This window comes from Orbicella faveolata, unplaced genomic scaffold (genome assembly GCF_042242905.1).
Source record: "Orbicella faveolata isolate gen_17 unplaced genomic scaffold, um_ofav_v1 contig_1, whole genome shotgun sequence".
Lineage (NCBI taxonomy): Eukaryota > Metazoa > Cnidaria > Anthozoa > Scleractinia > Merulinidae > Orbicella > Orbicella faveolata.
Window position 1 is genome coordinate 2443095 of NW_028301536.1, and position 23802 is coordinate 2466896.

General features: G+C 38.3%; 1 protein-coding gene and 1 long non-coding RNA gene across 2 annotated transcripts; one reads left to right on the forward strand and one right to left on the reverse strand.

The window, feature by feature from the left end:
* Positions 1-5329: 5329 nt before the first annotated feature.
* Positions 5330-7580, forward strand: LOC149117704 (uncharacterized). The gene is made up of 2 exons (XR_016205980.1): positions 5330-5589; positions 6101-7580. It is a non-coding gene; the product is annotated as an uncharacterized LOC149117704 (long non-coding RNA).
* Positions 7581-10662: 3082 nt separating this feature from the next.
* LOC110052546 (hematopoietically-expressed homeobox protein HHEX-like) lies at positions 10663-12809 on the reverse strand. Its single transcript, XM_020758674.2, has 2 exons — positions 12348-12809; positions 10663-11699 (listed from the first exon to the last, which is right to left on the reverse strand). The coding sequence occupies exons 1-2, from the start codon at positions 12637-12639 to the stop codon at positions 11410-11412; spliced, it is 582 nt and encodes a 193-aa protein (XP_020614333.1). The 5' UTR covers positions 12640-12809; the 3' UTR covers positions 10663-11409.
* Positions 12810-23802: the final 10993 nt, after the last annotated feature.

Below are 23802 nucleotides of genomic sequence, written 5' to 3' on the forward strand. Positions count from 1 at the left end.
CTGGAAATTCTTTAAACCATCGTCTGTCTCCTTGTTTTGAAAGATAAGGTGGTACAGATTATATTGGGCGATAGTGATAATTGAATAAGTCAGATCAAAATGCAAGGAATGTGTGATATACTGTACTTCTGAATGTACTGTGGCAAACGGTGAGTTCTCGATGGTCCTCGCTTGAAGTGAGATTTTTACAGACTTTTTTATTGGCAAAATTGCAACACAGAAAAAGCACCCAGAGAAAGTCTCTCCTAGGCAAAAGTTACTGGAGATATATTCTCCGGGAAAAAATTAAAAACTCAATTTTACTATTTTAATCTGGTTAGCATAAGAAGGCGCTAGGCTCGCGTGTTGGTTTTCAACAAACAAATTAAAGTAATTTATCAAACCTGCAGTTTGTAACCACACCCAAGTATTAAACGTTTGACAAATATCAGTCATTTAGAATTCTTCGCGGCATGGTTACCAGTGTGAAGTGTGCATCGCTGGGATGGCCCGAAATAGATCACCACCGTCTTATGACGTAATTGTGACGCAGTCTGTCTTCCTGAGCGGAAATTGGTTCCAAAAATTTTAATCAGCGGCAATCACGAAGATATTTCGGAAAATGTGTTTGATCACTGTTGATGCTATGCTGTGCATCTATTTTTAACAACCACTTTGTAATAAGTGAGTTTTCGTAAATCATTTTAGTGAACCAAAAAAAAGAAAATTCGTGTTTTCTCTTGTTGAAGCAAAAAGATTGCTACATGAGTTATTTTGACAACTTTTCTTCGCATATTCTATAGTTAAAAAACTAGAAATATTTGTTTCTTTCGCGTGTGGTGTACATACTAGTATGCTAGCTTTGAAAGCTCTGCTTTATTTACTTATTAATGTATTAGCACTTAGTTCGTTGCTTATTTGTTTACTTGTAAATTCAAAGGCAAGTTCTGCCTCAAATCGCGTGCCTTGCTCGAAAAAAAGTCTCTATTGACCTTACAATTATTTGTTCCGCGGGTTAGCGGACTGTCCGGCCACTTAGCCTTTTTTTTTAATTTTCGCTTAATATTAGTAAACAAAGTGCATAGATGTGTTTATATTTTGCAATCGAAATTATAAATAGATTTTTTCGGTTTTGTCACACTCTACCGATTCGACCGAAATTCTGTTGTGAGTTGTTGTTTGGTGCCTCTAAAAGATTACCCCAGTATTTCGGTGGTACTCATTCTTAAAATCTTCTCACTTGAGGGAGGCATTGAAGGCTCAAAAGTACAGAATTCTTCGAAAACAAAAGACAGGTCGGACCGCGGTCAGCGCCCGATGCGACACCCGTTTGATCCATGACAAAATGTCACAAACTATTTTTTTCAATAGCTTTACTAACGACTTTTTATGGCTATTATAGAAGAGGATAAATTGTTCCCAATTCGGTAATCATGCTAGTATACGGCATTAAGTGTTTCTACTACAGTGCAGTCGAACTTCTCCACAACGGCTACCGTTGTGGAGAGGTGGCCGTTATAGAAAGATAGAGGTGTAATACGATACCTGTTTTTGTCGGGGTGTGCAACATTTTTAATTTTATTTGAAAAAAACATCTCATTTTGTGGCATATAAATACGTAACACAATCAAAATATATAAATAAAGCAGAAAACAAGCAGAAACAGAGACCACCTACGCGCGGTATATGGATCCAAGTTTCGTGACCTTTTACAACTAAAATGGTTTGGAAGTTAGACCGCGTTTTAGTGGCCGTTGCTTTTGTGAAGAAGTGGCTGTTGTAGAGAGGTTAAAATCAGTGACTGTATAGACCGTCCGCCGGGACATGTACAAACGAAAGTGGTCGATTTAGAGAAGTGGCCGTTAGTGGAGGTTCAACTGTATAGCAAATTCCAGTCAGACCGTGAAATGAACGACGAAGGAAAGTTCGATTTGTTATCAGAGAAAAGCTATCGAGTTGGTTGTTCACAAAGACATTTCTCTAAGTACATTTCCCGGTACAGTTGTACTAACCATCGTAAAAGAAAGCCACTGGCCTCCTGTTCTGTACCAGCTTCACTCTCCGATAGCCCCAAAAATCGGCGACTCCGGCAAGAATCCGAAGTGTTTCATTCTTTGCGTTTTATTGTGCGAAAAGAATTACGCTGTTTTTGCAGTTCAGACCAGATCAAGCCTTTATTAATTAAGTTGTCGCTGAAAAAGTTGGAAGTCAATCTTCTTGGCTTGTCCAGTTTTCCATTTATCACGGCACGTTTTACACGAGACTGCGTTTCCACTGACAGTAATTTTACGTACGTAAATTTACGCGCGTAAATAAAATGGAGAAATAAGATGCGCGTAAATAAGATGGAGAAAATGAATGGCGTCTGAGAAAAAAAAAAAATACCAAGCCACTTGAAATGACCTTTTTCACAGACTACAGCCGTGTACATGTTGTTATGTGTTTTTCGATGTTGTTTACGCGCGAAATTTACTTACCGCGGTGCGCGTGAGGAGGTACGACTAGGACATTTCATGTGCCATCTATGAAGTGAATTTCATCTTTACGAGTAGGTGTTGGATGTTGGGAAATTTTAGCGCCTTGTGTGTTAAAATCTTGCACCGATAATCAAACGCTAATCCGCTTAGAAGCTTTCCAGAAAAGTCTGTTTTGGCTTGCACGGTGTATCAAAGGTGTAAAAACAAACGTGACCATCGAATTGCGATAGATTCTTTGCTTTGTTTATTTACCAAGAGAGAGGCGTGCCCCAAAAATCCATTAAGCAATTAAATATCTCAGATCCCCATATCATCTACCCCAGCCGGCAGGAAATAACTCTGCGGGCAATTTTCCCAACGCGATAATTGCTTTCGTAATCTCGCTTAGCACTGGGATTTGGTCTCGACGGCATCGAATTAAATGTCTCAAAGCAGAAAAAAGATATCTGTTCGTATTTCACGGGGACACCAAGCGCGCCGAGTGAAATAAAAGTCGTATTAAACGCTATTTTCCGTGATAAACTGCTTAGTGTACTCGGGCTCTCGGTCATCAATAACGTGTATTACTGTGTTGATAGTTATCGAAAGCAAAATACTTATGTCGGGCATAAATTACATTTGCGGACAGCTTGCTAATTGCGGTGAATAATTGTTTTGTTAATTGCTTTACCTCGGTCAGAACACAGCACTCCTCTAGATTTCAAGATTATTAAACGACCTTGGGGTCGAAGAAGGCGCCCGTTGCAGTTATTCGAAGTTGCCTTCTCTCGCAGATTCTAGGTGTGAATTTTTTTTTTTTTTTAGTGTAATTTCTACTGGAATCTAAATTAAACAAGATCAGTGGGTCTGCAGTGACTCGTGTCAAGAGCTTAAGCAGGAAATTCTCCATTTCGCACCCTTTCCATGCCTACAAAAATAGCAAAACAACGTTTTCATTGCTCACGCAGAGAGCTCAGTAAAATACACCAGAAAAATTACTTCGGAATTTGTGTAATATTCTCAAGAGAATTAGTTTGGCATTTCTATTTATTGTTATTTTTAGTTGAAAACTTCATTCGTTATTTTCTTGTATCTTGACAGAGTACAATGTACTACTTCAGAACTGCAACTAATTTTACAGCCCCAATATAAATCCTCTCTCTATGCTCCCCATGACCAGGGATCAATTTTAAACGTCAATACATTGACAAAAAATATTAGTTTGACAGTGAAATACAGTACATCCGAGTTCATGGGTGAAAGAAAATGGTTGTCTCAGTGTAACACAACTGATGTCACGGTGAATTGCTTGTAACGCAAATTAAGCTCCATTTTGTTTCTTTTTTCGTGAACACTACGACAATTTGCTCAACAAATTCTCTTTATTTTTTCATGTTTTGGTTAATGTGAGCAGGGATGGCACAGTGAAGAGAACGCTCTCCTCTCACCAATGTAGCCCGTGTTTGATTCCGGTCCGGTGCCATATGTGGGTTGAGTTTGTTGTTGGTTTTCGCCTTGCTCCGTGGGTTTTTCTCCGGGTTCTCCGGTTTTCCTCCCACCACAAAAACAAGCAATCCAAATTCCAATTCGACCAGGATAGAGGACCTGCATGAAAACCAGCTAAAGCTGATTGATGTGGCTTCCTCTCTAGGCATTGTTATTTCTATTTTTGTACGAAGGGCAAAGTTGTTCTGGAAACGGTTTCAAGAGCAAGAATTAAAGCGGTCGTTTTCTTCTTGCCATGCTATCCCACAATGGCAAGAACGCACCGTGAAACCAAAGTTCGAAATTCGAAACGAAGTCCCGTGACAAAGTAGATGAGCAATTATCAAACAATTTAACTATTAAACAATTTTACTATGCCCTAGGGCACGACGGCTGTACTTTCCATAAAGGAGGGGACATTTACGTCGCGTTTCATTACATGAAGTTCTCCACAACCAGTTTCCATTCTACGCAACCGAACGATTTACTGTCTACAAAATACTTCGAGCAACTACATCACTCTTGTCTTACCAGTATACGTTCCCCTTGTAACGTTAATACAAAGCTTTGGATAAAACGTCTCGGCTCCTAAAGATGACATGTAAAGTGCAACGCCAGCTGTACAATCAATTCTGTAATTGCTGCATAGATAGATTGAAAACGTTTAGTATCACGCAAACAGATTGAAATGGTTTTCCATTAAGACGGCTCCTTTTTCCTGTATTTATAGGTCAAGTTTTGTACAGAAGGAGCAAAAAGGTGTAGGCTCTTGAGTGCTTGTTCACCCTTTGTTCGGCGTTTATAATGTTCAGTGGGTCACGGATACTTTATTATTACACACAGGTCTCTCAGTGCACGTTATAATTCATCTGTTGTGTAGCTTTTACCTATCCCTCAAGAAATTAATTACGAGCAGTGTTCAAATGCAATCGATGTAAAGGAGGTAATATATAAACGACAGTTGTCTAACTGAAAAGTTTAAGCAATTTTCTCTAACACCTCTCGTCAGCCAAAAGTTCCTAAAATACGTTTCAAAATAGAGAATCAGGTTTGATTCAGTTGCAAGGTATTCAAGGCACATTAAAAAGAAAACATACAGCACTTCTCAAAAATAGACCTTATAAACTTTTTTACACGTGGTCTGGGTGAACTTAATCACTTCTTACCAAGCTTTCGATAAGGAAGTGGAACATACTTTCTTACTTGTATCAGCAATTATCAACGCTGCATATCTACCGATCATGCAGATATCAGAAAAAAACGACTGAATCAAAATGCTAAAATTTCCGGTTCTTAGACCAACTCTTTCTGCAAAAACGTGTCTACTGTTTCATTCAATATCTCACTCGTTCTCCGCGCCGGAAAACTACTCGAGTGGCATCAAATAACTAAGCTTCCTGTATTCGATAATGGACCACCATCGCTTACAGAGCCCTCGACTATACGGCACCACATGGTAAACAAGCTAATTGTAGAAATGACACAAAGTGTTTACTAAGGCATAGAGAGCGCAGTTGCAGTGAGATAGTGGGCATGCTGGCTAATGAAGTTTGCCCATGCAGTTGACATCACAAGTTCATTGAGGAATGCGTTGGTTTAGAGAGTCAGGAGCCGGGAAGGTTTGGAATGATCGAACATAAATTTCGTCCCCCGTTGGGCGTGTCTTGAGGTAAAGAGCGCAAGCAAACATGTTTTCCAACATACCCGCAAGGAAGAAAGCTTGGCAATTAATTAGGAAGGAAAATACACATTTATCAGTTACTTTGCAATTTCGCATTCGTGAGAGAGATCAAACTTAAATCAACGCTGTAAATTACAATGTCAAATGTGAGGAACTGAGTAAAGACATACTGAACTTTACTCAATTTCCCTTGCACGCAATATTTCAGAATCCCTCGCTTTAAGCAAGACTAACCCAAAAGCAGAAGAAATGTAGGAAAAGGAGAAACCACATTATTTTAGGAAGTTCTGTCTACAAAATTAGTTCTGAGTTAGATAGATTTACACACTGCACTAGAAGGTGGTTTATATCAAACGTGGAGGGTGACAGAACACAAAATTGCGATGTTTATTCCTAACGTTCGAACGTTCCTGCAATCATAAACAAATCTACGGGATCAAAATCTGTTCGTTTGATGGTTTCAACCTAATTTCATTCAATATTCTTTTACTATATACAGAAAACTAAGAGCACAGATGACATCAGCGAGTGAAAGTTCCAACTTCGTACATACGATCGCGTCATCTTGTGCAGTAAAATAAAATAACATTGCTTAAGAGTAAGTTGTATGAACATCTTGTGTTCATGTACATTGCATTGTAACTATATTCGTATGGTAGTTTTATTCGTTATTCCATCGACTTATTTCTGTTTTAATTAATTGGCTTAATTTTGAGCTTCATCAGTTGTCATACACATGTTTAGAACTGTATGTATGCCTTCTTAGTGATAAGAAATCGTTACAATATAACACTCCAAACTTATATAGATTTCTTTCCATTGCAAATGAAATCACTGGGATCAGTCGACGATGTGATTGAGGAGTTTTTTTGCTCATCTTAGATACAGTAAATTTTATTCGTAGATTTCAGGAAAGCCCAAGACTATTAAAGGTCTTTTTACTGTGAAGTACCTTAATTTAGAACAAATGTCAGTGATGCACGCTTATTACCTAATGACAAATTTCTTGGAGCCGTCCGCCCAATTTAGCAATCACTAGCAAAAGCATTTTTGTCATTAAAAATCTTATATGGCTATGGGAAACTCTAGTTTTTAAGATACCATTGAAATGTTTAAATCAATTCAAATAATAAAACAACATTTACCATTAAGCAAATCTAGGAAAGATGTGATACATGTTTTATTTTACACCATTTGGTTTCTGCAAGATTTACCTACAAGGCTTCACCAAATCCTTGTGGTTTTTAAATTAATCAACCAAAAATACTCACTACATTATATTTAACAGATCTGATCCAGTTTGATGAAATCACTCAGAAAAAACTATGCAATATAGTTTCTCCTGTACTGTGATCGCCTATTGTGTCTATGTACTTCATAATTATCACAAATTAACTGTGGAATTTGAATTTGTAAGTAAGTGGAAAACTTTTGACTAGTTGTACATGAACACAATTTAGTGACCACTCTGGAAATAATCACTAAATGGACTGAGATCTGTTTCAGTTTGCCGAGTTAGTTAGTAACGCATCATTACTGACTAAAAACAAAATTAACCCATAAGGGTCTAATTCACACTGCCCGCATTTCACAATCAACGTTGTCTCTTTATTTAGAGCCCGGCAGTAGCATTGCCCTTGCTCTAAGAAGGAACTAAATTATCGGTTAAGGAAAAAAACGCGTCAGTTAAAAGTTGTATCACTGTCACCGTAGGTTCAAAACATTTTTTCAAAGTAGGGTTAGTCTTCATTGACAATTGTAGAATCACAAGAGGCAAAGTTGGTTTGTTTTTGTTGGAATTTAACACAAGAAGAAATAGGAGTGTTGATTGCTTGAAATCATCACAAAATAGTATGAAAATAGAGTCAGTTTATCACCCATGAATGTATATTAATGTAACTAAGTACTCAGCTATGTTAGAAGCCGATACAAAGAGGTTTCTGAATTCAATAAAGAACATTGCAATGAGAAATCAAAAAGTTTGATGTGTCGAGATATAAATGGTTTATTGTTAGAAATATTCATTACACGATCAAGGTATAGCTTTGGTGATCTGTCCTCAAGGTCTTTATAATGTCGTCAAGAGAGCGGTACATCTAAGAACAAAAGACAATTTATCTGCCCTAAAGCAAGAAATTAAATGAACAACCCTTTCCGTGTTAGCTAGATCTTCTCCTATTGTTTAAGTTCATAAAACAGAGAGTAGTAGACGATTGGGCGCTTAGTCCATTACATGGATAACTTAGTTGAATTCCTTTACTCGACTTACAACGTTTCCCGCGGGCTAAAAAAGACTGAAAACATATGAATGAAATGCGGCATATTGATGCGTTCAAAGAAGTTAAATTATTCTTAAATACCGGGAACACCTCCCTCGCCTATTCGACTGTATTGCGACAAGCAATACAATGTTATCAGTTGTTCTCAAGGCACATTTGGTTATCCGCGAAGGGAAGCCATCAAAAGTCAGTACGTCGTTCCGCCATTTGCCGTTTTGGAAATATTAGCATGTTTGAGGTCTACCTCACAAGCTTTCTGATAAATACTTCCACCGGTTTTCACTAAGCCTACAATAAAACAGCAGGAAAGGAGGGTGTAATAGCTTTAATGGCCGGGAAAACGACATTTTTCAGTGGTTATTTCATTGTAGGAGACCGTAGGGTATATTTCTGATCGTTTTTTAGAAAACGCGTTGATAAATACACTGGTCAATTCACACGAAAATATGGATATGAATACTAAGTTTGGCAGATAACTACTAATAGGTTACATTCAATGAATTTTATCGAAATATTTCAATCATTTGCTCTAGATAGTTTTGCAACAAACATAATTCTGTTTTTATCAGAAAACCCGATCATTTTTAGATCAAGGTCGGCGCAACCTTAAATTCCACTGAATTAGTTTTGAATACAATTTAATGCTCGCACTGACAATTATATTTGGTCAAATCATTTATGAAAATCTTTTTGAATGATTTGATCTGAAAACACGCAGGTTGGGCAGCCATGCTATAAAAGCTATGAATGTAAATGGGAGATTCTTACCAATAAACATTTTTGTTCTTTATTCAGTTTTGAGCTAAAAAAGAGTCATAATTAGGTCTTTAGACAACAATTATCCTAACTGGCTTTTAATTCCAGCCTTCCTTTGAAGTATCTTAAATATTACTTATACTCAATCTTATTTTCCGCTCATGAAGTAATTTCTGTTCAAACAGAGGAGAGTAAATGATTTCTAATAACTCTGTGAACATAACCTGACATGTCTTTCTACTTTAGTTCCATGTTTATTGCGAAATAAAATACAATTGCTACATCTTTGAATCTCAGCTCTTCGTTCAAACCATGTGTACAAACCTCATCTTTTTTTCTTTTCTAGTTCTTTTTTTTTTCTTTCATAAAACCCCTCTTCAATTATGGTTGTTACATGCAGGAATATAACTTGCTAAAACCTCTTTTTGAACTAAAAAATGAGTAGGGCTCATTGGGGAAGACAGACGCCAAACTTGTGTATATTTTGCCTTTGTTTGGTGTTGGTTGTTTCGGCTCCATAGAGGAAACAGCTGGTGTTTAATTGGCGAAAACTAAATGCGTCAAAAGACCGGAAAGTCGATCAAGAAAGCGAAAATACGAACGCGTCAAAAACTCCTAATGTACATTGAAATAGCTAAAACTGCCCGGCTAAAAACAATTTACAAACATGAATCAGATACAACCTAATCTGTTGACAATCTGCGTTCTCGTCCTTTATTGCGACAAAACATGTTGTAGTGTTATGTTACGCAGACCTTGAGAATCCTAATGGTTTAAATGTATATCTTGATTAACGCTACTTTGAATTTGGATTACAACGAGTGAATAGGAAGACTGACAAGGGGTTATCTCTACTCCTCGCAGATTTCTCTCGGCCACACACGCAATACTATTCATTGGCCCTAATGAAAAAGAGCTGCTCTCTGTGTACTCTATCTGTGATTAAACGCCCACGAAGAGAAACTTTTTGAAGCGTTTTTCTTTCCTTAGTTTCTCAAAATTGCACAGAGGACAAACAGAAAACATCAAAAAGCCATTTACAATGGAGCCGATGCGTTTAATAGTGTTTTAGAAGCATTGTTGTGGATATGGGGTGGGCAAAGCAAGAAATCGATAACTAATTCAAGATTGATTACAAAAGAGCAGAAACCCCTTTCAATTAGAGAAAAGACGACCTCCTCGAAAATAAAGACCTCAATGGCTTTTGGCAATCCTACTCTAAAACACTCTTTGTGTCTTTTACAAACAGCACAGTCCGTGGTAATTATTTTATCACATTGAATTTCACACCTTTGTATTGAAAAAGAAAGCTTTTGCAATTAATTTTACTCGGCCAGTTGCTCCGTATCAAAACAATTCACTTGGCGCTTGTGAAAAGCAACGCCGGGAAAGCGTGCGAAGCTTGTTGCTCTGGAACCACGCTCAGGGCGAGGAAAGCTATAAGATAAGGTTTATAGATTGAATCCACTTTATCGCAGTCGCGAGAGCCCTTTGTCGCCATAATATAAACAAATAATTTTCTATCCCTCTGACACAGTACCAATTAGGATTCGTTAATGGTCGGACAAATCGTGGCGTTCGGCGACTTACTCGTCTTTTTAGACAATGGCAAAGACTCGAATGGGAAAAAGTGACTTAAAGAGCTCCGAAATAATTACGGGCTGAAGGGTTGATCTCTGCCTTTTCAAAAGCAAGAGAAAAACTTGTTTGGAAGCACACATCCTGTCTATAGAGCAATTAAAAGAGTAATAATGTGAGTGAAAGCGCAATTCGCTAAAAGACTATGTCAATCTAATCATAGGAAATGTCAGAGATCAAACCGGGCAATTATCTAGTGTCATGAGACTCTCAAAATCGTCTTCGAAATATCCCAAGCATCTTCGTTGGACTGTAATAAATTGCGTTTAGCTTCAAAAATCGCTACATGGACGTTTTTCGGACAAACTTCTGCTCTTTTGTTGTCCTTATGTAACCTTCTTCTAACCTTTTGAGAAAAAGACAAGCATTCATTAGACACACACAACAATGTCGTTTGAGTAAGTTTATTCTCAGTAAAAATGACTAATTGGAAATCAAAGCTATTACACAGTGTTCAATTTACTATTTGCTATCCTGTACACTCTTAGCTTCTTCTCACAAAGTAACCACGTTGAAAATAGGGAATCACAACTGAAATTTCTGAGGAATTTTTATTATATACAAGACATGTACCGCGTATGGCTCTCTAGTCTTTACTTGGGAACAGTTTTGTTTAAACTCGGCAATTAATTTTGCTTTAACGTATAATTCACTAACACTTATGACTTAGCATACGAGTTTACAATACTTGCGTTGCTGATTACATTTAACAACCGGCTTTAAAATCAACTCTTTTCTTTAGCCTACCAGCAAACGTCTCCTCTATTCAAATGAAATAGTTGTGCGACTAAAGAACAGGCCTTTGTGCCAGTCGGCTTTGCGAACCGCAAACTTTCCACAAGTCTGTGACTGATGTAGACTCTGCAATAACATGAACCTCACTCTCAACGGCCAGCGCGAGTTAAATTCTCAACGTTTTGCTTTACGCACGATTTTATACAAAGTCTTGAGTTTTAAACGCTGTAAAACCAGCATTTGGCAACTTCTTAATCTTAAATGTCTTAATTCCAAAACATTCCGTGTTAATGTTCCGAACTGAACCGAACGTTGTGTCTGCCATATTTCGCACTGCGACAGTTCACAATTGTTGAGCCGGTCAATGCGGTGCGTATGAGAGTTCTAGCGCAGGACGAACTTACGAAGAAGCTTTTTCTATCGCCTTTGCTTCTTCATTTTCTAATCTTTCCGATTTCTCGCCTTGAGATTCCTGTTTAAAGCGCCTCCATTTCGCTCTGCGGTTTTGAAACCAGGTCTTAACTTGTCGCTCTGTTAACCCTAGAACCTTGGACAGTTGCTTGCGCTCCGGCGGCGACAGATACTTCTGATTCTCAAAAATCTTCTCCAGCTCCATAGTTTGCTCGTTAGAGAACCGAACCTGGCCACCTTTCTTCTTCTGCGGCTTGGGTAAAAACAGATTCCAGGCACCTAAAAGTAAAGAAGCGACGGAAATGATTACAGATGCAACAATTTCTGCGGGTTAAATTGAGGTCTAAGTTGGGTGCGAATGCTAGAACAGTACTTCCGTTGAGTTTTACTCCCAAATTTTCGCTTCTGAAAATCTCATTATGCAGCTCAAAACAAAATTTTTCTAATACTGATTTCTCTAGATTCCGAGTTCGGGATGAACACACGCGGTTTTCAGGAAGTACACGTTAATCAGATGGTGTTCAAGGCGTCAATGCTGTCATAAAGAGCAAGTATTATGAAAGCTAACAACAGCATTCAAGTAAACTGCCAAATGGTACAGCGCTTGGCGAACTGAGCAACAAAAAAACTTCAGTTAATGACTTTATGCTCTTATCACTTACTTCACAGCCAGAAGAAAGCGCTGTGGTCATTACAAAAAGCCAGCACGAACCACTAATCCAACTATCCTACTGAGCGCTCCGGCCATCGAGAAACAGTGAAATCAAATTCATCGACAGAACGAACCAGAACTCAACAGTGGTAATCGATTCCGATATCTCACTGAACGAAAGAAATCACTTCACGCTAGTGACCTTAGCGCAGCATTTTACACTCAAACTTTGTTATTCAACTGACTAGCTAGAGAGTTATCGATGCCGTACTTACTGTGATCGTTGTAAGCTTCATAAACACTGGGTATGCTCGGCGCATGGAAACCGAAGCCCCTCGGGGAATGATAAGGCGTGAATGGGCTGCTCAGATTATTGTAGGTTCGCGGTGGAGGTAGATGAAAGGCTGGTGATAGGCAAGGCGGTTTAGGCACCTCGCACATTGTTGAAGTGCAGATGGAAGCTTGAGGTCGTTGTGATCCAGAGCTCAGAATATCATCAATATAAAACGACGAAGAGTTATACGGCGGAAAGACATTGAGACTCCTATTCCAGTCGCAGTGTTGCATATTTAACGATGTCTTCGCTACTTCAAGATGGACGGATTCCTTCGCCGCTGTTTTCGCTACAGATTGTGTGGCTATCTATCCCTGTCAGGGTATGTACGGTGTTATATACCTCGTACCAGCCGTACAAAGTGAAACAACTGTGTTATGTTGAAATTAGCAACTAATGACCGCAATTTAGATACCGCACTGTGATTGGCTGCTTGACATATTAATAGATGTTCCTTTTGATAAGCGACTGAGTGACAAAGCCAAGAAATTGACCCGTTTGGTTTGCCTGTCACAGGAGTCGACAGCGGTCGTTTCCGCACTAGTATAACTTGATAACAAAAAACATATACATCGAGTTTACATAGACCTTTCTTTAAATGGGCCTCGAGACTGCAAGATTCGCCGCAGACAAGAGGCAAAACCAAACGGATTATGTTCCCAATCTTTGTTGGTCAAGGTTAATGGTGAACTAAACTGTGCTTGGTCGCGATTTCATTAGTTCGTTTAGGAGGTTTACAAGAGTGCGTTTGATAATGGACAGCCTAACACCCTCAGGCGCCCTGCGGACCTGGGTTGACAATAGAGGGTGTTATCAATTAATGATAATTAATTAGCAGACATTTTACAACATTCCGCGCTTTTATTTTTGTAATCAACATTCACAAAATTGCTTTGTTCGCACAGGGAGGAGACACCCAACCGACAGGTGCCACTGATCAAATTCTAATTTAAAACCCAAACAAATCGAAATAATACCTCGAACTGAACGAGAGAGAGAGAAAAGCGAAGCCGTGATTATTTCCCCGCATCTAAGTCGCATTGTAAAGTAACAACAATCCATTCAGATATCACTGTTATTCGCATGGCTGATATGTTAACAGAGTAGATTTGATCGGGGACATGATACGCGTAATACACAAGTAATTTAGCCAAGGTCCTTGTTTTGAGGTTACTTGCTCGAACATAGAATTACTTAGTGATGAAAGAAAGAAAAAACGCACGCAAAAAGTTCTCTGAAGGTGAAATTTCAAACTGTTCGACGATCTGAACGTGATTTTCCAAGCCAACACTACAAAAGAACTAAACAAATACATAACCGCAATGGAAATATCCATGAAACAAAAAGTCACTTTTGTACGCACAAACAAATGTATACCGTGTGGTAATAATTCAACCAAAATAACCTATTCAAAAGGAATCACACATTAGCGCTAAAAGTTACACCCTTTCAAAAGTCATTTATATCCTTCAATGCCCCCAAAGGACACGCTTGAAATCACAGTTGAAACACAATAAGCCTATTAAGAAGGTGCCTTGAAACCCAGGTGTTTTGCAGGTATTATCTTTGCCACAGAGATCTACAGCGTTTTAACGTGCTTGTTGAGAGGGCAAAGATGCTATGGAAAAGCTTATCTGCGGTCGTGGTTTATCGAAGAGCCCCGCGCTCAAATATGTTAAGTGCCCGAATGGAACTGAATGAGTGCTGTATCAAATTTAGCAAGCAAAACCCTATAGGAGAGCTGAACTTATAAAGAGCAATTAATCTGGCGAACATTGGTTTTTTAGGAATGGAGAAATGAGTTTACAGATGGAATTGCTTCTGCTCAAACGCGTCCTAAGTTCTCAGTTTGCGGCATAATTCCACGTAACTCGATCGCACAGAAGCGTGCGAACGAGGGAAAAGATGTATTGTCGCCTGTCTCTTTAACACGAGGCTAGATGAAATCGGCGATAATTTTGTCCATTAAACATGGAAATTTCACAGCTCTCTCAAGAACCAGTATCTTATTTCAAAACTTAAGCAAACAGCCAATCTCGGCTTTTTGTCCAAAGAACCGCCACCTGCCAGCTGTGACGTCACTGGACGACGCCTTGCCATCATGGAGGTATGGCAGAGATCTGTTCTGGATTAGAAACACCGTAAGCGCTTTACGTTAAATGTTGGCAGCTTCCCATTGTAATCGTGTCCTCTTGGGAAATCAATACTCCTTTCTCTCAGGTTTTTAGCGTAATTTCTCTATGACAAATTATGTAAGCTGTTTTGAAATTTATGGTGCTAAAAATTTACTTGAAAGATCTTTTTTTCAGACGTCTGAATTTTTTTGTCTTCGTCGGTGCTTCATTGTGAAATCGTGTCTGCCGTGTGTATAAATATTATTCATTTATGAATTGTTAGCTTACGGGTGGGTGGGGAAGTTATTTAAGGAATGAAAGTTAGTTCTAGCAAGGGTAACTTACAATGCTTTAAAACACTTTGCGGAAAAATTCTGTATTTTATCACAGAAAGCATGCAATATGTCGAGTACATTTGTTTTTAAAACTGAAAAGAATGTGCGCGTAACTGCACGATGAGGAATTTTTCCTTGTTGATGATGGCTGCATCAAGTCTGTTGTTACTGTAGTATAAAAAGTGGGTGTAGTTCAGTTAATGATGTGATGTTATTTCCGCTGCAATATCATCCAGGACACTTCGCAGTAAGGTAGAATTATCAGTTCATCTAAATCACGAATCTTACAATAAACAGAGGTCCAGAAATATTAGTTACAATGCTTGAAGTATATTCATGATATTCCCCATTAAATGAATTGGATTACGCTGTTCTCTGAAGTTGCGCGTAGTACATCGATGGACAGATCTGAATTCACACTGTGTCGTGAAAGTTTTGTAACGCTGGAATGGTCGATAGGAGTAGACAGGACGTAAACGATTATTTATAGGGCAGTGTCCGCCTGTTTACAACAACATACGAACGAAAAGCTTGCATGTTTTTGTATATTCCAGAAACATTCTTACAATCGTCTTGTCATCGTGGTGGGACGAATGAACCTCAGCCTTTGGGGCAAAGATCAGAAATAAGTGAAGTATTATCCGTCTGTTTGCAAACTGAACTATAGAGGCAGTGATAACTCAGTGATTAAGCCCAAGCATTTAAAGCATATTAATCCGTGAAAGCGTGAAAGCGTGAAAGCTCAGTATAAATGTGACAAATCCGAAACTCACGTTCCTTATGGCACAAGGAGGTCTCTAAAACAAGTCTGTTCAACACAGCAACGAAAATTCTGGCCTTTACCCCGCGATGTTATATAAAAGTACTTGTTAACTAAATGATGTTTCTGTCATCGTATTGTGTTACCGATAAGGCAGTTGTTAGGTCACTTATCTGAAGTCTGCTTTCGCTGCAGCATGTCATTCCCTCCTCTAGCAATTGTGTGTAAGGTCAAGTGCTATCCGCTGGTCTATCGTCGCGTAATGTTTATGCGGGTTATCACCATGGTTCAGTTCTTGCCAATATGTGGTGGGCCACAACACCAGGACAGAAAATATAAATGGCGTACAGAAACACAGTCGTCGCGAGTTCTTTTTTTATGAATCTCTTCAAAACAACTGCTCTATCTAGTTCAGTCAACCTCTTTTGGATTAGTACAAAGCTGAGTCCACTTGCCAAGATTTTAATAAGACTTCATACCCACAGCTAAAGTTGGGTCAAAAGGGGCTTTGTTCGAACGTTCAAGTAATTCGCAAACCCAGCTTTTCACTAATTTCCTTGGATTATCCTGCTTAGTGATAATACTGCGGGAAATATTTTCGCCAAGTGCATGCAACCAATAGCTATAAATATCTTGTAACTCTTGAAGATCCAGCTAAAAATCTTGATTGCTTTTACTAGCGGTGATTCACTCGATTTTGTGTGTTTCTCGAATTTAACGGTTTGCGTATCTTAAGCTTAAATCGCTTTGCCATTACCAGTTGACTGAATTTTTTCTCTTCAATATTTCCAAGCTTGACCATGCATCAATGTGCTAAAGAACAATTATGTTAATCACTTTAGAAATATGAAATCTTCCCTGCACATTTTTGTTGACTTCGACTTCGATTAAAGCTCTGTTTGCAAATTTCAAGGTGACGAAATGCTGTTTCTCGGAACACAGATTTAAAATTGAGGACGCTTCACTAGCCTTAAATGACGCTTACATCATGACCGAGGGGAATGTCTTTCAAAAGGTATTCAAAGACTTTTAATTCACTGACAAAGTATTTTTCAATTTAGGAAATTCATTCCTTGCTACGTGTCGAAATTCTTGTCAAATGAGTAAAGAACTATTCCATTTAGACCTGACAATGCATCAGCTCTGATGGATTTTTAATAGAGATAAAGTAAGCGATAACGGAGACATTCTAAAAATGCGCAAACTTGTTTACAGCAATTCATTTTACGTGATAGAGTGCGTCAAAACCACATTTTTGCAGCGAGATTTTCAACGAGATAAAAAACACTTTAGCGAGACGAGTCCAATGTTTCAAACTTTGAGCGCAAACGGCGACAAAGAGGGAGAAAAATCTGTGAATTCTCGATGTTTCACGCGGAGGGCACTTTTTGACCGAAGATTGTTAGGTGAAGATTGTGCTGAAACCTCAACAAGGAAACAGCTTCCGTTGCGAGTTAATAAAAGTCTGGAGTATATCAGCCTCAGGGTTTATTAATAACGCAGAAATTGAGCTTGTTGTAGAGACACCTCTCCACCTACGATTGCTCATTCAAAACTCATTTAGATCCCGGCATAAATTGCTTTTCGGATCGAGCAAAACGTGGCAAAAACCAGGCAAACTGAACGTACAAGCATGCCTCCACGATCTACAACATTTGCTGAGCGTTCTGGATGTTTCCGGCACTGACAAATATTTGAAGATATACTGGTATCTGTTTGTCTGGTTACAATACGCTGATAAGAAAAAGTTCGCTTCAAGCACGTTATCGCCGTGAATACGCAAGGTTTCCAGCTCGTCTTTTTTTGACATCAGCAAAAGTTCTCAGACGGTTTTCGGCCAGACTATCTTCAACACAATTCTGGTTCATCGTTTGATCGGCTTAGATCAACTTTTTTTTTTCCTCAATACTTAATCCTGATCTACAGATTACCAAAACTCAATTTCTTTCAGACGCCCTTCCTATAACTTAACCTATCAATGACCCTGTACTCCTTTGACGGCATGTCCTCCTTTTACAATAAACAAAACGACAAATAATTGCAGAATATCACTGTAATTAATTGGACTGTTTTAATAACCAGTAACATAACCTTACTGAACATTGCCCTTTCAATTACGATGCAAATACCTCCTTTCCCCCATTACGAATGTCCCCCTTCAAAGACACTTTAAAATATAAGACCCCCAGTGCGTTTAAAGGTCAGATGAATATATGATTTTTACCACCAATACATTTGGCAACGATTCATGCAAGTTGTCTCGCATTAGGCCAATCATACAACAAAGTTCCAATTTGGCTCCGAGTATTAAATTGGAAACAATAAAAATTGTTTATTTATCTAGCAAACCTCGATGCAATTTGTACTTTTTTCCCCCCTTCCCTAAGACCAGGAGCCAAGGTACTAACTACGCACGTCGAAATGGGTATAGGTGTTCGTACACGTTCAAGCAAAATGTCCCAGTCATGTTCAGATGTAGTGTTGAGGTCAGAGGATGACGTCGGTTGATTTCCACATGTCTATCACGGCAGAAATCCCCTGCTTTAATTTTTCACAGAATGAAATGATCTGATGGGAAATCCTAAAGCTTTTGATCTGGTCTCTTTGTTTGGAGGTCGAAGATCATTATAAAACTTTCAGAAGTTAACAAATAGCGAATCCCAGGTTTCTAACTTTTATGTTAAACAACGAGAACTTGTTTTGGTAGCCTGGGCCATTGGGCGTTTCTCGGGTCTGTTATTAGCCTGAAAGGGCTCTTCGAGGGTCTAATAATTTGGCTTATTATATTTCTCAGTTAGTATGCGCGTTGTGATTGGTTAATTTAGCGGGCCGTAGCAGTCTACTGTACGGCCCGCTAAAATTTAAAGTTGGTTTGGTTGCCAAACTGTTTCGTGATTTATCGCCACGTGTTCTTAACTTTTATAGCAAGTAAAAGTTTAAAACTTTCTTTTACTCTAAAATGTGTATTAAAGCGTGCTAACGACTTAAAAACGATTTCAAATCGACTCGTTTTGCTTTTGAGGTACGTCAGAAATTTGAAGACGTTCCCGAACCTGTCAGACACACAGTAGAGATATAATAAATATCTTCCTAACCTCGTTTTCTCGGTCCGTACTGTAAGTTACGAATCCTTGTTTTTCCCCCTTCGATATATGGCCCGCGCGCTTCGCGCTTGGGCCATTAATCGAAGAGGAAAAGACTCGGTCCGTAACTTACAGTACGGACCTCGAATTCGGTTAGCAAGAGGCATTTTATTCGCACTCACCCATCGCAAACATACCTTTGTGTGCCTCCTCACTGGGTCTAGTAGCCGCCTTTACCATCTTGTTTCACGTTTAGCTCTTCAGAATTCCAGAAGTTATTTATTCTACGTTTTGTTCCTTCCATAACCAGCACGAGCGGCTATCCTTTGCTCGGTCACCTGACTTTCCACTAAGACCGGGTAACTGGTTCACCTGAGGAGCAGAACAATGCCCAGTTCAAGTTTACTCCCATTATTGAGAAAGAATTGGTGCAAATTAATATCATTTTTGGGAAACGCTGGCGCCGTTACTGGTTAAATATTGGGAAAATAAAAACCCATTTTTGGGGAAAAATTGGTACCATTTTGTTCGCGTAATTGTGAATGAATTGGTGTAGATTTATCCCAATCGTGGGAAAAAATGACATCACTAAATCCCATTACTGGATTAATCATAACAATTACAATTTCCTCAAAGGTGATTGGTGCATAAACTGGTGTATTTTGCTCTAATTTATCTGCAAAGTTGTAATCGGACAGTGTAATCGGACAGTTGGCTGTAATCGGACACCTGTAATAGGACAGTTACATGAGCCAATCATTTTAAGTCCTCTCCACTAAAGATCCACCAGTCACAACATTGATTACAGTCACTATAGTAACCAATTCAAGAGACTGACTTTGTAAAATTGTGGAGGTTTAGCTTCCGGTGACTGTTTTGAAAGAAACTTGACAGCCATTTTGCAGGCTATTCCCAAATTCTTAATTATGATATTTAAAAATGACTAGTAAAGGCTATTTTTTAAATTGTGGGAAATTGTAAGGAATATGATTAATTGGTAACAGGACATCGTGTCATCCAATTCAGTCTGTAATCATACTCGTGATTAACAAATCGGACTCCCACTTCGCGGTCGTCCGATTTTGTTAATCACTCGTATGATTACAGACCGAATTGGACTCTACTCTTTTTTTTTTTTTTTTTACCACAATTACAACAATTACAATTCTTTTTTCAGCAATTAAGTTACAGAAGAATCAATAAAGTTTGGTTTATAGAAGTTTACAATGAAACCATATTGAATCAGTAAAGAAAATAGATAGTCAATTCTTTTCTACATACTTACTTAACTTTACGATTTTCCTTAATAATAGCGTTGTCCGACTTTAGTTATTAGTTAAAATTTTTTCCTCAAAAATCTTCCATTTTTCTTTAAACAAATTCTTTGTATCCGATTTGAAATATATGTTTTTCAGTTTCATATTTAATTAGCAAAATTCTTATGAAGTGACTCAAGGAAGGTAATGTTTCTTTACATCGACAAGTCAACAAGAAAGATTTTCCTAAAATTACTATATAATCAAATAGATCCATCTCCTCCTCAAAAGACCCAACAATAACATTGCAATATGTAAGCGAGAGGCTTCTGCAACTCTTGATTTTACTCAAAATTTTTCCATTAACCTCATGCCAAAAAGAATTTGAAAAAGAACAACCAAACAAAATATGGGATATAGTTTCTGTTAGCTGATGACAGAAGGTGCAGTTGGGATTAGAAATGTATCCTATTTTACACAGGCGGTCATTAGTAAACAGAACAGAATTCAACACTTTGTATTGAAAGGAGCGTAGATACGGTTCGTTAGCAACCCCCACTGGCAAAAGAAATGCCTCTGAAACTTGATTGTCATCAAGGCTAAATTCTTTCTTTAGCTCGACCCGTTTACTTGGCTTTTCTAATTTTTGTTTTATAAGAAAACAGTAATAGTCATGACATTTAAGACTTTCCAAATCAAGAATCACCTTAAAATTGGGTATGCCGATTCGCAACTTTAAAGGAACAGATTGCCTTAGGCCTGTCCATACCACAAAGTTGGACCTTGTCAATCCCTCACTTCTGAGAACATTAAAGGACTCGATATTTGACTTGTCAAAGAGCAGATCATTTGTATATTTAATATTCATATTAAAATAATGCTTGTAAAAATCACTTTTACCATCGATTTGGATTTCTTTGTTGTTCCATATAATATATTTGTAAACATTATTTGGATCTACTATTTTCCTTATATTTGACCACCACACTAATAGATCCTGATATAAAATGAATGAAATGTTTATCTGGTTTACATCATAATTACACTGAAGTAGAAAAAGACCCCCTTCATTGTCCAAGAGATAATCGAGGTAAGACTTCCAGAAACCTGACGAGTCCTGATCCGTTATGCGCATTAGCCAGCTCAACCTCAACGCTTTTATCATGGTTTCATAATCTATCATTTTGAGGCCACCTTGCTCATAGGGTGGATACGTTGAACTTCGAATAACTTTATCTTTCCCGTTCCATAAAAAAATGAAAAACTAAATTGTTAAATTCTTTTATAACTTCTGACGGAGTGCTTATCACCAAGCTAGGGTATATTAGTTTTGGAAGAAGAATTCCTTTTATAATATTAACCTTGCCATGAATTGACAAACCCCTTCATTTCCATAAATTTATTGCATTCCTGATTTTTTTTTAGCCTTCGCTTAAAATTCTTCTTGACTAGTATCTGTACATTATATGTAATGAAAATTTCTAAAAACTTAACGCAAGTTTTCCATTTGACTTCAAGTGGTTCATTTTCACAGTTCTGGAGGGAGCCGATCCACATTGCTTCTGTTTTCGCAACGTTAAGTTTTAATCCGGAAACTTTCCCAAAACAATCAAGCAATACAAACAAAGCTCGTGCGAAATCTAAATCTGATAAAACAACAGTTGTATCATCAGCGAACTGCAGCAGTTTAGTTTCTAAATCGTTTATTTTTATTCCTTTAATATCGTCTTGGTTTCGTATGACAATCGCTAGAATTTCAACCGCAGAGGCAAAAAGGTAGGGAGAAAGGGGGTCCCCCTGCCTAACTCCACGCTCCATCTTAAAGTAGTGAGAGCAAAAGCCATTGCTTATAATACAACTTTGAATATCTTTATGGAAAATATTGACCCATCTTATGAAATCAGGCCCATAACCGAATTGGTCCAAACATTTTTCAAGAAAATTCCATTCCAAACTGTCGAATGCTTTCTCAAAGTCAATAAAGAGTAAAATTCCGGGTAATTTCTTAGCTCTTGTATCGTCCACTATATCAAGAATTGAGCGTATATTCTCACTGATATTTCTGCCCGGGATATATCCTGATTAATTATAATGTATTAATTTAGGCAATACACGTTTCATTCTTTCTGCAATAACTTTTGAGGCTATCTTTGTATCAACATTCAAAAGGGAAATTGGCCTCCAGTTTTGAAGATTACAACGATCTTGGTCCTTTCTCTCAATTAATGTAATTACAGCCTGTTTTTGTGAATTGGACTCCACTCAGTCCTATTACCATTATTAATCGTATCTATAACAGAATTCTAGATCGTGGTTGGTTCTCCGCGCTCCTATTTGTCACCAGGAGCCATAATCGGGGACGGAGATCGTAAGTCTTGGGATCCGCGCGCACCTATGATATGGGACAATTTTTCTATTTTTAGAACAAATTGCGCCATCCTGACGTCATATATCCGCGCGGATCCACGCACATGTCGGTGGCTCTCGCGTGGATACTGTCACGTTACGTGATCAAATGGTGAGAGTTGCGAGATTCTCTTGCGTATTTTTCAGCGTGATGGCAGGGAATAAGGCAGGGAATACGAACAAGGGCGCTTATATGTAGTTTTATGCTCTGAGCTAACGGAAAAGGTGGGTTTTTCAGGGTCGAAAACAAGACTTCAATCTCGCGCTGGGAATGAATAATAAGATCTGCTCGCGCTAGTTGTAAGCTTACGTGTATGTTTTTGCGTTTGTTCTGACTTAAGAATATAGCAAGAAAACTCTCTCTGGTATCGAGTTAATTTGTGAGTTTCTCAGACAATAGTTAATCATAACCAAAACCTGTTTTGATGGTTTCTTATTGTTTCTGCTTGTTTGGTGAGTTTGCAAAAGTTTTTGAAAGGAAAGTCTGACGCGTACAATTACCTCATTTGCATAGTGCAGCTCGCGCACTTTCAGGTCCGAGTCGGTGTTTTCAATTGTTAACAAATCTTGACAAAGATTTCTTTCGTTATCTTTTGTGCTGAGATGCTGGAACAAATTTCACGAACGCAAAAAAGGCTATTAACATCATGTGTGTTTCTTCAACATAAGCATGGTGAAGTTTTACACTGCGAAAATGAAAATAGACAGGGAGTTTTGATAACTCGACCAACAAAATCGAAATTGTTATTCGAAGTTGATTAAAGAAAGCGTCATTGTAACTTTGCTGATTATTTCTGCTTTATTCACCTATTTCCAGCTTAGCTTTTAATATTTTCTCAAACATTTATCAATGTTAAACATATTTAAAAACTACAGAGTTATTGTTTGAGTTCGATGTACGCTTTCACACGAAAGTGCGGCGCGGCGGAAGTCCAATTTGTCATGTTTACTGACTGTGCAAAACACGCATCGGCGGGCGCTCTCATTCATCGACAACAGAGAATTTACTGGAGTTTTACACAAATAAAACTGAGCAGTATGTACGGACGTAAAGTTATTGGGCCTTGATGAAACTTCAAGCGTTGCTTACAATTCAGGCGGAACTCAAACTAGCAATTATTTTGTTTTACTATTCGGTCGCGATAGACTGACAAATTCCTCGCAAGCGTGTGGTAAGAGGAGCTAGGAAACCATGAAGTCCTGAAGCTCTGCTATATCTAAATATATCCAGCTAGTTTTTTGCCGTGTAATGGAAAAGCGGTTAATCCTCAACATATGTGAAATTTAAAGTGGGGTAATGTACAGCTCATGTAAAAGAAGCATCCGTCGGAACACAACTTGGTCAGCGCGCGATATATATAAGCTTACAGCGGAACATACCTAAATTCGACACAGTCTTATTTCACTCAAACTGGAGCAGCTTACGACGAAAATACGTAATT